The following is a 17,079-nucleotide window of genomic DNA, read 5'->3' as shown; positions in this document are numbered from 1 at the left end:
ATCTTTGACCTTTGCCTTCTTACTGTTAAAATCACGCATTCTGCGTTTTAAAGATGAGTCAAGAAACCCAGTTTGACTGAATGGCTCCTAAGCTCTCCTTCTGTGCCTCCACAGAAGAAACATGAGGTGTGCAAACGATAAATTGAGCTGCATTCAACAGTTGATTTTATACAGTCTCGGCGACGGGTCTTTAGGATGTGCGGTCCCTTTAAGGCAGAGAGCACGTCGTACATTCCTATGAAAAAAGCGGCGTTTTAAATGCCCGGTTGACGTCATTAAACTTTTTAAGCGGCTGGAGTGCGCGCGGAGGGAAAGGCAGGCACACGCGCGCGCTTTTTTCAGCCACTCGCTGCAGATGCGACCGGACGGGCTCAGGTTTGCTGGGATTAACTACAAAATCAACATTCCGTGTAAGAGAACTTCCGTTTCTTTAAAACCAAGCCGTTATTATCGCGGTGCATTTATGGCGAATGCGTCGCGTTTCAAAGATGAAAAGTAGTTTGCGTGAGTGCGAATCTGTTGCGTGCTGTGGTTCACGCGTTGCATTTATTTTGTAACTATGCTGCTATCCTTCATTTGCGATATAGGTAACTAAGGCAAACGTTCACAATGAAATAAGCTTTTCTAATGTTTTGTGTGTTTGTATTTAAAAGATTGTAATGCGCGCTATAAGTACGTTGGCAGGTGTGTTATTGAAGCATGCGCGTGCATATTCGATCGCCGTGTACTAAAGTTAGTTCTGTTGTTCAGTTCACCCGGTTTAACTGCTCCGTGGTTTCAGCACTGTTCCGCCGCGCTTTAACCAAATCATAGACCCAGAGCTCAGACACCGACCCCAGCAGTGACACAGACAGAGTAATATTCATAATGATATTGCTGACTCCGTTTGCTGCCCTTGATAGAGGAAGAAGAGAGAGCAGCGTAATGACATTCTGCCATTCTCAGGCAAGCTGCTGTTGTTGTGCTTTAATAACTGAGGTTGCTTTAAACCCATCTGCTTCTCAGAACGATTTCAGTTCTCGCTGAATAGAAATGCACCTTTGTGCTCCACTTGGGATTTAAATAATAGTGATATTTCATGAATAAACCAGCTATGTTAACTTTAAAAGAATGTACGTACTCTATAAACTACGACCTCCGTTTAAGGAGATGGTTTGAAAAATGCTTAAGGGAAATATCCATAAATAGAATTCCAGTTCCATCCCAATTTTCGTAAAGCACCATACAAAATCAGTTCATATAGTTACTACTAGCCTTCTGAAGCCATGCCATACGGTATATTTGTATGCAGAACAGATGGACAGTCCTAATTACCAGAAATACATCCCTGGTACATCTCTCAAATCTCATTCACACCTCCATATTTTTAAACCAGTCAAGAGATGACAATAACCATTTGACATTAATGTTCACAATTTAGGACTGTTTTCACACAGAGAGGCACGCAGCCACTAATTACCGAAGTTGCATTTCAAGCACATGATATGTTTATTTTATGTCATGGATTATGCATTATTTAAACTTATTTCCTACGCCATCAAAACTCCATCTGGGGGACATTCAGAGCATTTACAACATAAAAAGGTTAAATCTATAGGGAAGACTTTTAGCTAATAACTTCACCCTTTCCCCCACATAAATCTATAAAATGTAATGGCTTTGAAACAGATGGAATAGAACTACTTTTTTAAAGGTGGGTAGCTACAGGTCACCGTTGTGCATCATTTGCAGTTTGTAAAATGCTTTTGGGGTTTTTTTTTTCCGAAAATATAGTCATTGGATTTTAAACACTATAATGGTGAATACATTTAACTGTGAATTTGCTGAGATTGTTCGTGAGGATGAATATATTTTTGTCATAATTCCTGAAGAGCCATGTGTCATTTACTCAGGCAAGACATTTACATAAGGCTTTGAATGCATTTTAATGGAATGATTAACAGGACGGGGGGAAATCTTTTAAATAGCGCCGATTAGCAGGTGTCATTCAATCAGGCGGTAATTAAAACATCACAAAACTCATAATCTCTCTGATTACACCAGTGTCTCACATTTCTTTAACATGAGATTATTTCATTTCAAGTTTGTAAAAAGCACGAGCCCTGCCAGAATCACATGCTTCGATGTCTGTTTCCGAAAAAACGGATGTTATGTTATATGTAATACTTGGATAACTTTACCATGTTCGGCAGGACTTAAAATCGACTCATTGGACTTTTTTGATTTTGATGATTTGACAGAATAACATAGTCTTTTCCTGGACTGGAGTGGTCTGGTTCCAGTGCCGGTCTTGGGTTCTGTTCTTGTCCGGGTCATGTGGGATTGGGTTTTGCCATGGGGTTTGAACTCTATAGATTGGAAGTTATGGGGTTATAGATTGGAAGACTGGTTTGATGGCCTTTACGGAATGCTTTACCAGGTCTTTGTTTAGGAGAATTTATATGAACAGTCGCTGCTGATGACTTTTTGATGTCACAGGCCAAAAAGAAGCAAATCACAAGCATGTTCTACAACCCTCTTTAGTAAGATTGATTTTAGGAGTATGCGGTCAACAAGTGCAGGAATAATTTGAGAAAGATGTCTCTAAAAGTAAACCGTTTTATGTTGATTTTCGCTACAAAACACTGGGTCTGGCTGAACTTTGTTTCCTTCCCCTTTTTGAATCTTTAGCACCACAAAAAATGATATTTATAGAGTTGTGAGTCTTGAGTCAATCGGATTTAATGTGATACATGTGAAAAATGCCAAGACAACACGTTTTTTTTTCACAAACCGATGATTCGTTAGTTCGAATCAGTAAACTACTCACAAGTTGTGTGTATGAATTGTTTTAACTTCTTTCACTAAATGAACTCAACCATTAAAGCTATTTTTGCATGTGACCAAACAGTATGTTTGCAATCAGATTTATGGCTCAATCGGACTCAAAAGCCTTCGTGTGAACACCTCAATTAACCATATAAAGTTATCAAATAAAAATGTAAATATCGCATGACAGACAAGGCAGGAACTGTTAATGAAACCCTTATTATTTTTGCCCATTGTGTCATTACAGTTCAGCTTTAATCAGTGATGGTGATTTATATAGGAGCTCTACAACTAAACTTTTACTGTGATAGTAAAAACTAGACAGCTTTCAACCCTGCAGGCACGCGCTCATCCTGTTCTCATAAAGTACACTTCAAATGAGATGTTATTTGAATAGCAAATAAGCTGCTATGCGTTTGTCTAAGAGATCCGATTCTTCCTAGTTTTGCTTAGTTTTTTTTCACTTTCACATTAGGTCCTTAGTGCACAGGGAAGTATTATTTTCTGTGTTTTCCAGCAAGTTTTACGCTGAACAAATTAGCAATGTGTCCTTAGTTGCACGATAGAAACCTCCTACCAAGGAATACTGATTTAGTAAAAGCTGAGTGCTATTTCCCTGGGAAGTACATCTTTTATCACCACACGTTTTGCAACTCGCATGCAAATTGAAAGTATGAAAATATTTCAAAAGATGGCACACAAATTCAGTCTAAACAGATGTTTCTGACATCACGATCCGCAGAAGCGTACAAATTACCGTACACATTTTAAACTCGGCTCTTGTTCTCCAGACATTGATTAGAAAAATCCATCTGTAATTGTAAACTACACTCTTGCATTCGCAAAAAGCATTCAACATGCGCACAACGGAAAGCAACATGTACAACACAAAGACTGAATGCTGAGAGGGTCCATAGGCCTCCCATTCAAAGCATCCAGACAGAGATAATCACTCAGTGGCGTCTGATGCTTCATTTCCTGTCAGTGAATCAACATCTGACTGCGTGTCTACGTGCTGTCTCTTCCAAATTAGATTTGAGTTTTTTTGAGCTTTAAATTGTCATTGACTGGAGCAGGTGCCGCGTGAGCCTAATGGGTTGTCCATTTGATTTCACCGAAGCGTAGAAACCAATAGACTTCTGTTTTACCTGACAACGTGAATTTTGAGTGGAGCAACAGTTTTCGAGCTTTTGTTTGAGGAACAGGCCCATGCCTGAATATTTCGCATGCAAATTATACGATCCTTTACAAATCTGCCCCCAGCGTTATGCTGTATCGATCTAAAAATAAATGAGTAAACAAGTTATGACCGATTCTTCATTTTCATTTGCCTGTTTAATTCCTTTTCGTTATCAGGAACGTTAGTATTGATTCTTCAGGGTAGTGCAATGTGACTCAGGTACCCCCCACCATCATTAAAATCAAAAAATTAAAAAAAACAAGCATGTGTGAATGTCAATATGAATGCGGCTATAATTACATGTGTGAAGTAGAACTGGTAGAAAAAGCTGTAAATTTAGATTAAAAAAAATCTCTGTAATTTTCTAGAACACTTCCTCATCTGCCATTGGCCAGACCAGCAAATAGTCCCGCCCCAAACAAGCAAATGTTGCTATGTTAGGCTAGTTGACCTACAAATACCCTACTCATAGTTAAGCTGGAATAAGTATACACATTTAAGCTTTGAAAGAGAGATTTATTTCAATGGTTTCGACTTCTTGACTATACTCATAAAATCATCCTTGAACTATAAAAGGCTAAAGAGGATGTTTTTGAAACTACACTAGAATATAAGTGTGTACTTGGCGGACAGCATCTTGTTTTGCATTTTGACCTCACTTTTACTCCTTATCAACAGCATCATGGCATCTTCTGTGGAGTTATGTTGATTTACTTACGCTGATGTTGTTCCAAATTTCCATGGCACGCTAAAGGAGGAGTACATGCATAGTTGTCATGAAAGTAAACCACGATTGCCTTCTCATGCTAAATAATACATTTGTCCGAGGAGATTTGTGTCACGTGTCTGATCATGATGTTGCAAGTTTAAATACAAAGAGTTACAGAAGAACTGAAGATGAACCAGAGAGTATCAAATTAACTTTTTCGCTTAACAAGCCAATCTGGTTATCAGAAATATTTAGCCGTTTACAATTAGTGCTATACAAATAAAAGAGCAGTGCCATAAACATAAACACAGCCACGATGAATACTAAAAATATGAATGAATGAATACAAACAAAAATGTAATGCCATTTAATGGTAAACATGCTTATGGTGTCAAATAATATAGTGATCAGCTGTTGCCTCACATTCTCATTGAAAGCAGTGTGGTTTCTTCACATTAAAGCACATAGAAAAGATTGGTTGGTTCATTCATTTTTGTGTACCGAGAAAGAAAGAAAAAACGTCTTAAAGATCTAGAATATATTATAGTAGATATTAAAAGTAGTAAATGACTTTAATGAGCAGATGAAGAATTCCTCATGCATTCATTTATTTATATATTTATTTTCAGAAACAGGCAGAGTCTGTTATGAGAATAATATAAATCATTGTATTCACTTATCATTTTTTAATTGATTTGGGAGAGCACTACTGTGGGTTTTGTGTACATGCTAATTAATTGCCTTGTTACGATCATTTAGCTGAAGACACAGAGATGCTGTGAGGATTTTAATTACTTGTAAGAAAAAGCCATTTGGATGTGATTCACACATCTGAATGAGAGAAAAGGGGCAGATTTCATTTGATCACTTTGTACTTTAAGTGGTCTAAAGGACCGGCATCAGTCATTTTCTGTCTTCCGTCAGTCGTTTTCCTGTGACCCATTAAATGACCGCTCACACTGGAGTGAACAGCTGGTGTGGGCTGGATGGTTTTATGCATTTATTCTTCAGGAGGAGCGGTAGATTTATAATATTGTGATTGTGTTCTAGAAATGTCCCCAGTTCTATCATAGGGCTGTCATTATAGCGCTATAATTCTGTCACAGACTATGTGAAAGTAAGTTATTAAAGCCTGGTGCTCATGGTCACAACAAAATATATGTGATTTATGTACTTCTATTCTCTTCAGTGCCAATAAAGCATTTTGACACACACGAACCCTCGTGAAATTGTTGCATTGGCCTTCTGATGCCTAAATGTTGTATATTACACAGTTATTATTGTTATTTTTAAGAATGCTATTACCTAAATCTTCAAGAAAACATTTATTTTGTCCGTTTGTGCTAGTGAACTAATTTTCCCCTCGATAAATTGGCAGAAATTTCTTATTCAGAGCTTTATTAATATAGCATTAGGATAGATTAAGAAGATAATGGACGTTGGGACTAAAATAGTCTTTTTATGGAGATGGGTTAGTAGATGGATTGTAGATTAGCTCTAAAAGCATTGGGGACAATGAAAACGAAAGTATTATTGTTTTTAAAAATCTGATATCTGTGTATTCACCGTCTGCTTTTGCGAATGAAATCTGATCCGTTTAAGTCAATTACTGGTGCATGTACATGGGTTGCTAGTAACAACGGCATAAGATTTTTTCACACAACAACTGAGAGCTGTCAATGTGGAAGGAGGAGAAGGAAGACCGGGAATTAGCTTCTGTTCTTGTATATATCATGACGGCTTACTGCATGGCTGAACTCATAAGGTGCATCAAAGAACATTGGCTGACAGTGTTTATTCATGTTTACACACAAACTCATTCGCTGTGAACATTACATCGCTCAATATGAGGAAAGAGTGAGCCGAAATAAGTGTATTTGGACTAGGGCTGTCATGACTAATTGATTTAAAAAAAGTATTGTTAAAAAAAAAGTTGCATTTTTGAATGAATCCCTTGAATACATGATTCAGTAGCACATACATGTTTCAAACTCACTTGAAGCCAACTAGTGGTGAAACTAGTAATCAACGAACAGAACTGCTGTGAAAATATGAATAATTGTAAATAATTGAAAATACTGTTTGTGAAGCTATTTTATACCTGTCTATGTGTAGATCTGAATGTTTTGTTGTGACTTTGTCAACGGTTTAGTAGACACAGACGAATCTGTGTAATATTGTATATATTAAATATTGCATAATTTTGTTTTGGCGTTTGAATCGAGATTGCAATCTTTTAACGACTAATTATGCTGCTCTAATTTTTTCATGTTTATTCATTTTTATAGTAAGCTTATCACAATAATTGTTGACTCTCCTAATTTGGACACATCTAGACAATATCGTTGCAATTAGATATTGTAAGTAGACAAATAATTTTTTGTTGTTGTTGATTCGCTGTTTGTACTACCAGATACTAAATGGATTTGCATCAAAGCATTCCAAAAAAGCATTTTGTCTGAACAAAGCAGAAGAGTTCTAATTATAGCCCATCAAAAATGACCTTCCCTACAGGAGGAAGTGTGAGAATTACTGTGAAGCTAAATCCAGGTCGGTATAGATGCAGTATAAAGTTGTTCAAAGATCCACAATCTGACAAAGAGCTAACATGATGAGTTTTTGAAAAATTAGAGGTGCTTTAGAGGAAAAGCTGCGCGAGATGAAAGACATATGGTATTGTTGCTTAAGAATGTTTGCAGGAAGAGATTCAGGGAGTCCTTTAAGGTGTCCACCCTGAGACTTCCTGGGAGTGTCCCTCTGGGTGCGGTCCAACTAACATTGTACACTTTGCCAGGAAAGTCTATTTTGCTCTCGGAGACGCCCATAGCCTCCTTCAGAATGCACTCATTACACTGTTTCCTCTCTAGGAGAAAACAGGAAGCATAACTCTGGGGATATAGAGAAGTGGAATGAGGCTTAGATTAGCAAAACTAAAATCCCTCTCACAGCATTTCAGGTCTCGTGATAGATGCTTTGCATTGCTGTTGCTGAGGCAATTGTCACATGTCTTTCCTGGGTGGATTTTTTTTTTTAGTACAGTAGGGTATTACTCACGTTTGCTTGTTTGGTTCAATTCCAAATGCTTTATGTAGAGGAACTGCTGTGCAGCTGCTCTCCATTTAACACTTGAACTTATTGTATTTGTTCTATGAGGGCAAACTATGCCAGCTACTTAACTTAATCTGCGTTATTGCCCCCAGATGTCACAATTGATAAAATATGGACGGAGGAATTATTACATACTGTTTATTGTAAAGCTAATAGAGTTTGACATCTCAAGGTTATCCCTTGTGGTGAGATGGAGCAACGCGTTATTGATTGAGGGCTTTGCTGAACGTGTGTGTATCGTCTGGCTAAAACAAAATGTTTGTGTGAACAGTTTACTAAAATTGCTAGTCTGTTTTCAACAATGCTTTCGAAGTGTTTGGCCAAATTGAGCTTGAAATTAAGGATTTATCAAACCTCTTTAAAAGATTAGATTTGAGGATTTTCGCTCTCCACATTCAACCCCCGAAATGCTTTGTCTAGCAAAGAATCACTCACTCTGTCAAGAAAAGCCTGTCCGACCAGCATGTGAAGTCTCTAAAAATGTAAATATAGTTTATGGGCTGGTACATCTGAAATCGATTATACTACTATAATATACAGTGTCGGAAAAAACTCACACAATTCCAAAGCAGTCCCAGTCCAGAAAAAGCTTTTAGAAAATGATAGAAATGAGAAAATGTGTATTTAAAATTGTATGTAATGCAGTTTTTTTTAAAGGTCATTGTCCCTAGTTATCCTCAGTAGAGCTCATCATAATAGCCTCTTGTAAACCTTAAAGGGATAGTTCCCCTTTTTTTTATTAACTTCATGTAATTTGAAATGACTTTATTTCTTTTTTGGAACTTACAGAAATATGCTTTTTCAATGCTAAAAAGCAACTTTTGAAAAAGAAATATCTGCTTTTGTGCTCTGCAGAACAGCAAAGTAATATGGTTTTAGAACGAAATGAGTAATTAAGAAAAAGTTACATTCTTGGGTGAACTGTACTAAACTATACTAAACAATATGCAACTTGTTTAGTATAGTTTAGTACAGTACACCCAAGAATGTAACTTTTTACAGTCAATCAGATTAGATAAAATGATTTTAGAAATGCTTTTTTGTGTAATATGTGCCAAGAGTAATCTGTTAAAAGACTGTGGGCTGTTGGCAAGGTTTCTTTAAGTTTAACTGAGACCTATACTCTTCTGTCTGATGGAAGGCTGTAGGTTTGCAGGCAAGCTAAGGTTCAGTCCGGGTGAACCTATCACTGCTTTGACTGTATAAGGCAATTTAAATAAGAGTTATTAAGTGCAATGTGCAACCTCTATGTTGAATGCATTAATAATGCATTGTTTATGATTTGTAATGAAATGTATAGCTGTTTTCATACATTTCTAATTTTCAGATGCAGGAGTTTGCCTGTCAGTGTATGAGATTGAGATGTAAATCCCGAACCAGTGCAGCAAGTTGCACCTCTTTTGGGATTTCCCGTGTTCAATTCATATTTCTCCAGAGTAGTTTGTGTTTCTATTATATGAGTAATCAATATTCAGACAGAGTGTTATCTTATTATGCTTTGAGAGAAAGAAGCAGAGAGAGAGAGAGAGATAGAATGCTGTGAGGTGAACAGTAAATGCGAAATGAAATAGCAGGGAAAAGAAGACAGAGTGCACAGTCAGTGTGATATTATGGGGAAAATGTGGAGATAAAGAACCAGCTGTGCAGTGCATCCATCATACAATAGACTATTATGAAAATTTAATGGTCGCCTTTAGATGACAGGTGAAATTATCTGTATAATATGCACCTTTCAGATCGCAGTTACATTATTCTGTCTGGATTTTTTAAATTTCTTGGAATATTTGAAGGCAAACAGGTTTTTCCGCTCATAATCAAAGATTATATACTTGCAAAATACCAATAACAGATGCATGGCCATAGCCAACTATATTATTTTCTAAACAATTATGATATTTGTTATTATGACACATACCGTGGAAACCTAAAGACATTTAAAAATAAAATTGGTGCAATATTTTTTTTACACTTCTTCCTTAATGCTGTTAAATGTATAGTTCAAAATATAGTTTCATGTTGCATAGGCAGCTAATGAGCTTGCTGCTTTTGATTTTAAATTTCTGTAATGCTTGCAGCAGCAATAATCTACAACTACAGTAATACGGTAATAATAACGGCAGCAGCATAGCAGATCTGTTCCACCAAAACAAAATATATTAACATTATCATAACCATTACCATGCTAAAACCTTTAGAGAGTTGTCATGATTAAACTATATTAAACAGACACAAACTGGATTTAATTTCTTCTGCATAAGATATAAGATGAGATTGTACTAATGGAAGTCAACGGTAAAATCAGTTTGCTTACCAACCACTTCTATTGCGTTCTGGGATCATCTGTCTGAACCTAGAGCACACCATACCACCACCATAATGAAGCACTGTGAACTCTGCAGACTAATAGCCTAAGCATATTTGCACATACAAAAGCACATTCTAGTCTGTACATTCTAGTGCATGCTGCCTTTGTTTACGCAACCACTGGTGCGTTTAGTCAATAAAGACTTAGATATATTGTAACCCTCACATTTTATTCAACCCCAATGCATTGAATGGCCCACAGGGTGACTTAACAGGTGTTTTGTATTACCTGTGCAGGGAAGAGGGGTCTTATCTCTCCTGTACCAGACCTGCTCTAGAGAGAAGGAGCCTTAAATATATCACCGCCCTCTGTTTAGCTGGTCTATTCACCATTGCCTATCAGGACTCCCCAGTTAGTTTAATATAGTAGAGCTTATTGTCCGTATTGATAATCTAAAGTCTTTGTGGTACACTGTTTGTTAGGTACATGCAGTTTTTCACACAGAAGCTTGGTTGTCGTATTTGGTTTTTGTTGACTGCACAGCTTTTTTGTCTTCCCTCCGGGTCTTCTCTGAATTGGGGCCAAAGAGGATCTGGTTTGGATTCTGGAAGACATTCTAATTTACTGGTGACATACTTACCCCACAAACAAATGCTTGCCCTGGGTATATCTGCATTAGGCAGCACTAAAGCAGAGGCTTTATGGGAGCATCTATGAAAAAAAAGCTGTTGCTTTTGATGTGAGCTGCGAAGCGCTTGAGCTGGCTTGGTTCATTGTCATTATGTCCTCTCCCCTGCTTTATCTGAGCCCGAAATTGTTTATGTGTGTGTGCTTGTGCATTAGACAGCCCTTCATGTGGCTGGCAAATGCTCTGGTCTCTATTTGGCATTGACTTCACAGCCTGCCTTTTGTTTCTTACCCAGCGACGCACCTTTTATGTGGACAAAAATACATCGGTTGGACAGAATATCTTGCACACTATTTAAGTAATGATGTCCGCTTTGAATTATATGAATTATACAGTAACCCTCATTAAGTACAAAATTAAACCAGCATCGTTCATGAAAACATGATTAAAAAGCTACATGATGCATTAAGATCATTTATGAAGCGGCCGTTGGGTTGATATGAATAGGTGCGCTGCACAAACTAAGATGGATGGATATAATTTTAAACCTATTAGTTTCCACTCTCCCCCAAAACCCAGCCCCTCCAGAAAATCACAACAGCAGTTGGCACCGCTCATTTTCAACCCTTACAGCACAGTTCTTGGCTGCATCTTGCATATTTGCATATTTGCAAACACTCTTGCAGACTTTGAATTTATGAATTTGTTTCACTGAATCAGTTCATTCAGATGATTCGTTTACTATAAAAAGGATTCACCAATTAATTTGAGAAACTACCACATACTTGGAATTTTATTTTAAATAAAAGTCTGTATATAATTGAATGTGATTCTTTCGGTGTGTTTTTAAGTTTCAGTAGATATATAAAGTATATAAAATGTCTTTATTGTGCTTTGTTTTGATTGAAACATTTAATGGACAGGGTTATCTGCTGAGTGTGTTTGTTTCCACTATGGAAACACTTGTTCTTCAACTTGTGAAAAGTGTCTAAAAGTTGAAAAGACAAATTAATGAATTATTTAAATCATGTTTACTTGTTGCTTTACAATCACGTTATATTCTACATGATTATTTCTTGGTGAGGCTGTCAACCAGTCCTGATGGTTAATTGTAATCAAACTTTTGGATTTAGTGGAGGCTAGAACCTGAGGCTTGGCTTGAGCTTCGAGTTCAAGCCCCAATTGTGATAATACCTAAAAAGCTGAAATAGAGGAGGTGGGGAGGTGGAGAGATGCTGAAAGAATGATCCCTAAATACATTTCTGCAGCATTGTTATTATGTTTTGCATGTTTTAGGGCAGCTTCAAAGTGAAACGTCCAGTGAGTAGCCCTAGCACATATTTGTCATGCTGTGTTTGTGTTACGGTGCACCAAACCTAACCCTAAACCTACCCGACAGGGTTACCAAATGCAATGTTACTGTCAATTTACGGCGTTCAAACCGGTGCAACGTGCAATGCCGTATCGTGTAGCAATATATTGCTTTCATTTTACAGAGCCATGCTTGAAAGTCTCATTCGCTGTGGAATCAGAGTCTGGTTTGGAAACCTGCCTGTTCAACTGAATTAACAAATTGGCTCATATCCGTTATGAGCCATATCCATATCCAAATTATAGGAACAAAACAATATGAGCCCATACAGACTTTACATGAAAAGGCAGTGATGGGAAGGGCAATAAGCACCAATCCCAAACATCCTCTCAAGCTGATGTGTGCCACTAACGTCAAATGTGACGGCATGTTAAAATTAGTTTGAATTAATCGAAGTAATTATACAAAAACTAGGCTTTATTAATCAAAACTGTTGACCAGCAAATCATGTGCGAAAAGGAATAAAAGTTTACTGCCTGTAGTTTTTGGAGTTTGGCAGAAATGTAGGTAAAGAAACATATTTCTAGTGAGACTAGGTCGGGTTTTCTATAAGTTTAAGTTGTTAAACTACTTAACATTACAGTTAAATTGTGAATTGACAGACTAACATGTTGTGACAGGCAATCAGCCTAATTTGAATTTCAACTCAAAAATGTACTCATTTTGAGGGTTTGCCCAATACAAACAGAAGATTGAAGCTGCGTGCATGTGCTGTACTTTACCCTTTGTGTTGGTTATTTGCATAGCTGAGATGATGTGCCAGGTATTAGCATGGCCTTTACAGACCACCTTTTATCTGCTGTCTGAGGTTATTTTAGGAGCCTTTCATTATTCAGGATGCTAAATTATGAATTATCACCATTTGCTTTTTTTGACGTAATGTTGGTATTGTTGCTAAGGGGATGGCAGAATGCGCAGAGACATTTGTCCCTTGTTTCTTGTCCTCCGTCACATTCTAGCATGGCATGTTTTAACAGTGCTCATTAAAACATGAGATTGTTTTCATTTATATTATTTATTCATTTATCAAATGGTGCACTGAATATGACTAAATGACAAACCAATGCAAAGAAAGACCCTTTCTCTTTACCTTGTTACAGAATGAGAAAACCTATTTAGTTAAGTGCACTCTATAACTACATATTCCTGATACAGTATCTTCACAATTTATTTTTGGTTAGTACATTGTTTTAAATATCACAATGATTTTAATGCACTTTTGAATTGACTCTTGGCCATTAAAAAGAATGTTTGTTGAAAGTTTGTTAAGAAAGAGATTTTTTTTTTAAATGAGTCCCTACTGTAGCCAACATTATACTTGACTTTAATTAATTTCTGTCAATCGTTTCCAACAGTCAGTTTAAATGAATCGAATTGGTCCGTGATTATTTTTGATGATTTGTCATTAATTAAAAGGAAAGTTCACCCAATAATTTAAATTCTGTCATTATTTATTGTTATAAACCTGTACGTCTTACCTGTATTCTGAGCTTTCTTTTACTTTGTCCTTAAAGGTATTAACATTCTTCAAAATATCTTCTTTTACCTTTCGCAGAAGAAGTTTGAAATAACAGAGGTTGACATGAATTTAAATTTTTTGGGTGAACTGTCCTTCGAAGTCTGTTGAACCTTAAATATTTGCTGCATGTAAATTATATTATAATTAGTGCTGTCAAGCGATTAATCCCTTTCAAAATAAAAGTTTTTGTTTATATAATATATGTATATATAACTAATGTTGTTATGAACCTTATTGTTAAGTGTAAACATAATTGTTCAGGGTACATTTTTAGTTTTTTAGTTCTTATGAACACTTTTGGCAACACTGGCTGTTTTATGTATATATTTGGCACATTGTCATGCACAGGGACAATGTATCTTAAGGGATTATATGCTCTGTTTAGCGTTCTGCTCTAGAAATACAGCTCTGTGAGCTCTACCATATTTCTAAGAAGCAGTTTTTAATATGCACCAATCTTGATGATTTATCATAAAATAAGCGTATCTTGTGGCGAGAGAAATAGTTCAGAATTTCAACAATGCTGAAAATGAACTTATATGTGCATGTAAATGGATTTTCAGAAGACTGCTGTTGAAAGCAGCTTGGACATGCTCTGTTATTGATTCCCTCCCTTGAGAGACAGTATTATATTTAGAATATAATTGTTTTTCAGTGGAACTGCAAAATATATTTGCATGGCTTCTTCATGATGGATCTCATAGGCGACAAGGAAGGTTTTTCATATGACAAACACAGACCGCAGTTAAACATGGTTGTAAATCTTCTTGTAAGTGCTAGTCATATTCTATATAAGAACTGAACTGGTTTACAATAGAAAATGCTGAAAGATAATGCATCTCCCTTACCCCAAAACATTGCTATGGTTATCAGTGTTTACAGGTTTCTTACTCCTGTATAATAGAGTTCCCGTAATGTTAATCTAGGGGATCCATGGCCATGTTTACAGGCAGTTACTCACAAAACTTTACACTTTTGCATTCATTTCAGTTTCAGGTGATTTGACAGCAGCCCTGGGCTAAAATCCTTCACGTAAACTCTGAGATGTTGATTCAGTTGGGAATAAATTACCTCACAATGCAATGTTGTTTCTGAAATCAGAAAGCAAATCATTAACTAGCTGCCTCCTAATGTAAAACGTTAACTGCCCTGCACACTCCTAATGGTAAACTTGTAGTTTGTATATCGGTCCTGTATCTTTGCATCTGTATTCCTGCCCGAGTTGTTTCTGTCTAAGCATCCTTTATTTTATTGATAATGAATTGCAGAGAACAATTGTAGAATGTCTACAGTGGTCAATGGGAAGTCCGATACACCCCTTGTTTACTTGCAGGCTTGGTTTACTTGTGTTTCCCTTAGAGATCCTCGATACATCACGTTGTTTGATGTTTCTTCGCTTAATAGAAACCAGCAGTTATTCATTCAGCTGTAGCGTTTAGCTCAATCAACTTTGACGGGTCCACTTGAACATCAGATTCATCAGTTTGCTTTTGCTCTCTCCTGCTTCCTCTTGCTCATTCAAATTTATTTGACGAAAAACAAGCCAAATGACTGAAATTGCTTTAGTCTGTCCTTGAGCTGTTTCACCGCTGCACATAGAGAAGAGGAAGGGGCCCTCAGAAATCAATGCCTGACAGTAAAATATGGGCATATTTTAAGGGACTGGAGAAGTTGCAGCATTTCACCAGGGAAAGTCCTTATCATGCAGAAACAGCCATGAAGATTAGAGGAAAATTATAAAAACGGATTTAACGCATGCTCCAAGTCACTAGCTAAGATTTATGAACCTACTTCATTATTCCAGAGTGCTTTGTCTTGTCAAGTGTAGGCACTGCCCATGAGACCTGAACAACACTGACGTGCCTCTTGGTGTGTGTTCGATTATACACTTGGACCCTAAAAACGTGCCGGTATGGCTCACTGATATACTGTAGATCCAATGTCCGACTGAGTGTGTCCCTTTCTGAATGTAACCTATGTGGGCTACCTTAAAAATCTTGTGAAAAAGTCTAGATGATCTGTATGCCAGGTCCAAAGGCAAATTTCAGGCTTTTGTATATTGCAAATATGTATCGAAGTGCAATGCAAATTACTAAGATGAACTGCACCCTGAATAGTTTTTGTCTGTATAAAGACTTTGCATTTCATTGAGACAGTTTGAAATTACCTTCTCCGTGTTTTTGCCAATACAGCAGGACATCTTGCTGCATATTCAACTCTGAATTATCCCGTCTGCTGATTTACACTCTAATTGGCTTTCTTAACAGTCCTGATAATGAGATTATATGCTTCATGGAGCATCACGTCCCTTTTGGTCTCCATATCTGTAATGTAAAACTCCTTTTCCTGATTTATTAATAGTTGGTAGCAGAAGCTGAATTTTGGAGCCCTATGCATACACACAGATGGTTATAGACTTCTTTTTTTCTTTGCTAGGCATACAGCTCATGGACCGTGTTTATCTTTTTCCATTAAATAGTTAATTTAGGACGTGTGGTTTAGATAAAACTATGTAAATGAATTCATGCAGCAACCTAGCTGCAGTGTCTACAGACATTTTCCATTTTGGTTTAGGGTGTTTTATATGACGAGCAATGCTGCTCTTTATCAGGAAACTCATTAAGCGGGATTGTCTTTGTGGAGAAGCTGAAAAATCCAGAAATGTCTTGGTGAAGGTTCTTAAGAAAACCTAGTGCAGACTCTAGCAGTATCTAAAATATGGATTCAAGATGTCTCTGTGCTGTGTGAAAATGTTTCGTGAGTGATGACCTGACCTTCGTGGAGATACTCTGAATTACCCCTCACTTTTTTTTTATTTTAGTACTGGTTCTCTAGAAGCCTGTCTGCGTAACTGATTGATAGCAATGTCCTTTTTTGCTTAATAGAGCTGCAGATCTTGCATTTTTGAGGCAATGCAGAAAAAATTGCTTGTCCTCTGTCCTGAAGGAGAAAACCTGCAGTGATAAATGATAGATTTTTACATTGATTTTAGTTTTGTACGGTTATTTATTTGCTCATATCTGGTCTTTTTTTGTGTTTGTCAAAACCATGTCAAAACGCATCTTTGACTTAGATTAACAAAGAGTAGAAAGTAGCCAACAGGCAAAGTCGGTGTTTTATTATTAATAAGAATAATTAAAAGAAAGATTTACCTCATACAGTGCTTTTAAAAGAAAAAGTAGAATATATCAAACACCATGTACATGCTAAAGACTCACAAAAACAATGAAGGCCCAGAGTGATGGAAAGGATCCATCAGAATGTAAATGAGTAGAAAATGCCGATATATCATCTGGACAAAGAAGAACCAGCAAAAAAATAGAGCATCTTTAAGACAGAACTGCATGTCTATTCATCACACACAGGCAGAGTTTGGGGTTTGCCAGGGGTGTTACAAGCTAATGGTGATTTAGCTTCCGTTATATACAAGCCGTCATCCATTTGCAAGCA

The 17,079-nt window shown here is 36.9% G+C and overlaps 1 protein-coding gene across 6 annotated transcripts in view; it reads left to right on the top strand.

Moving 5' to 3' along the window:
• Nucleotides 1-283: 283 nt before the first annotated feature.
• gulp1b (GULP PTB domain containing engulfment adaptor 1b) overlaps nucleotides 284-17,079 on the top strand; it is a 41,126-nt gene continuing 24,330 nt past the window's right edge. For 5 of the 6 annotated variants that reach the window (XM_043242287.1, XM_043242288.1, XM_043242283.1 and 2 more), the window contains exon 1: nucleotides 284-410. In XM_043242287.1, coding sequence (XP_043098222.1) covers nucleotides 356-410 — 55 coding nt within the window. In that variant the 5' untranslated portion in view covers nucleotides 284-355. The remainder of the gene's footprint in view (nucleotides 411-17,079) is intronic. The other variant, XM_043242285.1, reaches the window with a different exon arrangement.

This window comes from Puntigrus tetrazona, chromosome 6 (genome assembly GCF_018831695.1).
Source record: "Puntigrus tetrazona isolate hp1 chromosome 6, ASM1883169v1, whole genome shotgun sequence".
Lineage (NCBI taxonomy): Eukaryota > Metazoa > Chordata > Actinopteri > Cypriniformes > Cyprinidae > Puntigrus > Puntigrus tetrazona.
Note: the sequence above shows the minus strand (reverse complement) of the source record. Positions and strands in the feature narration are given on the sequence as shown.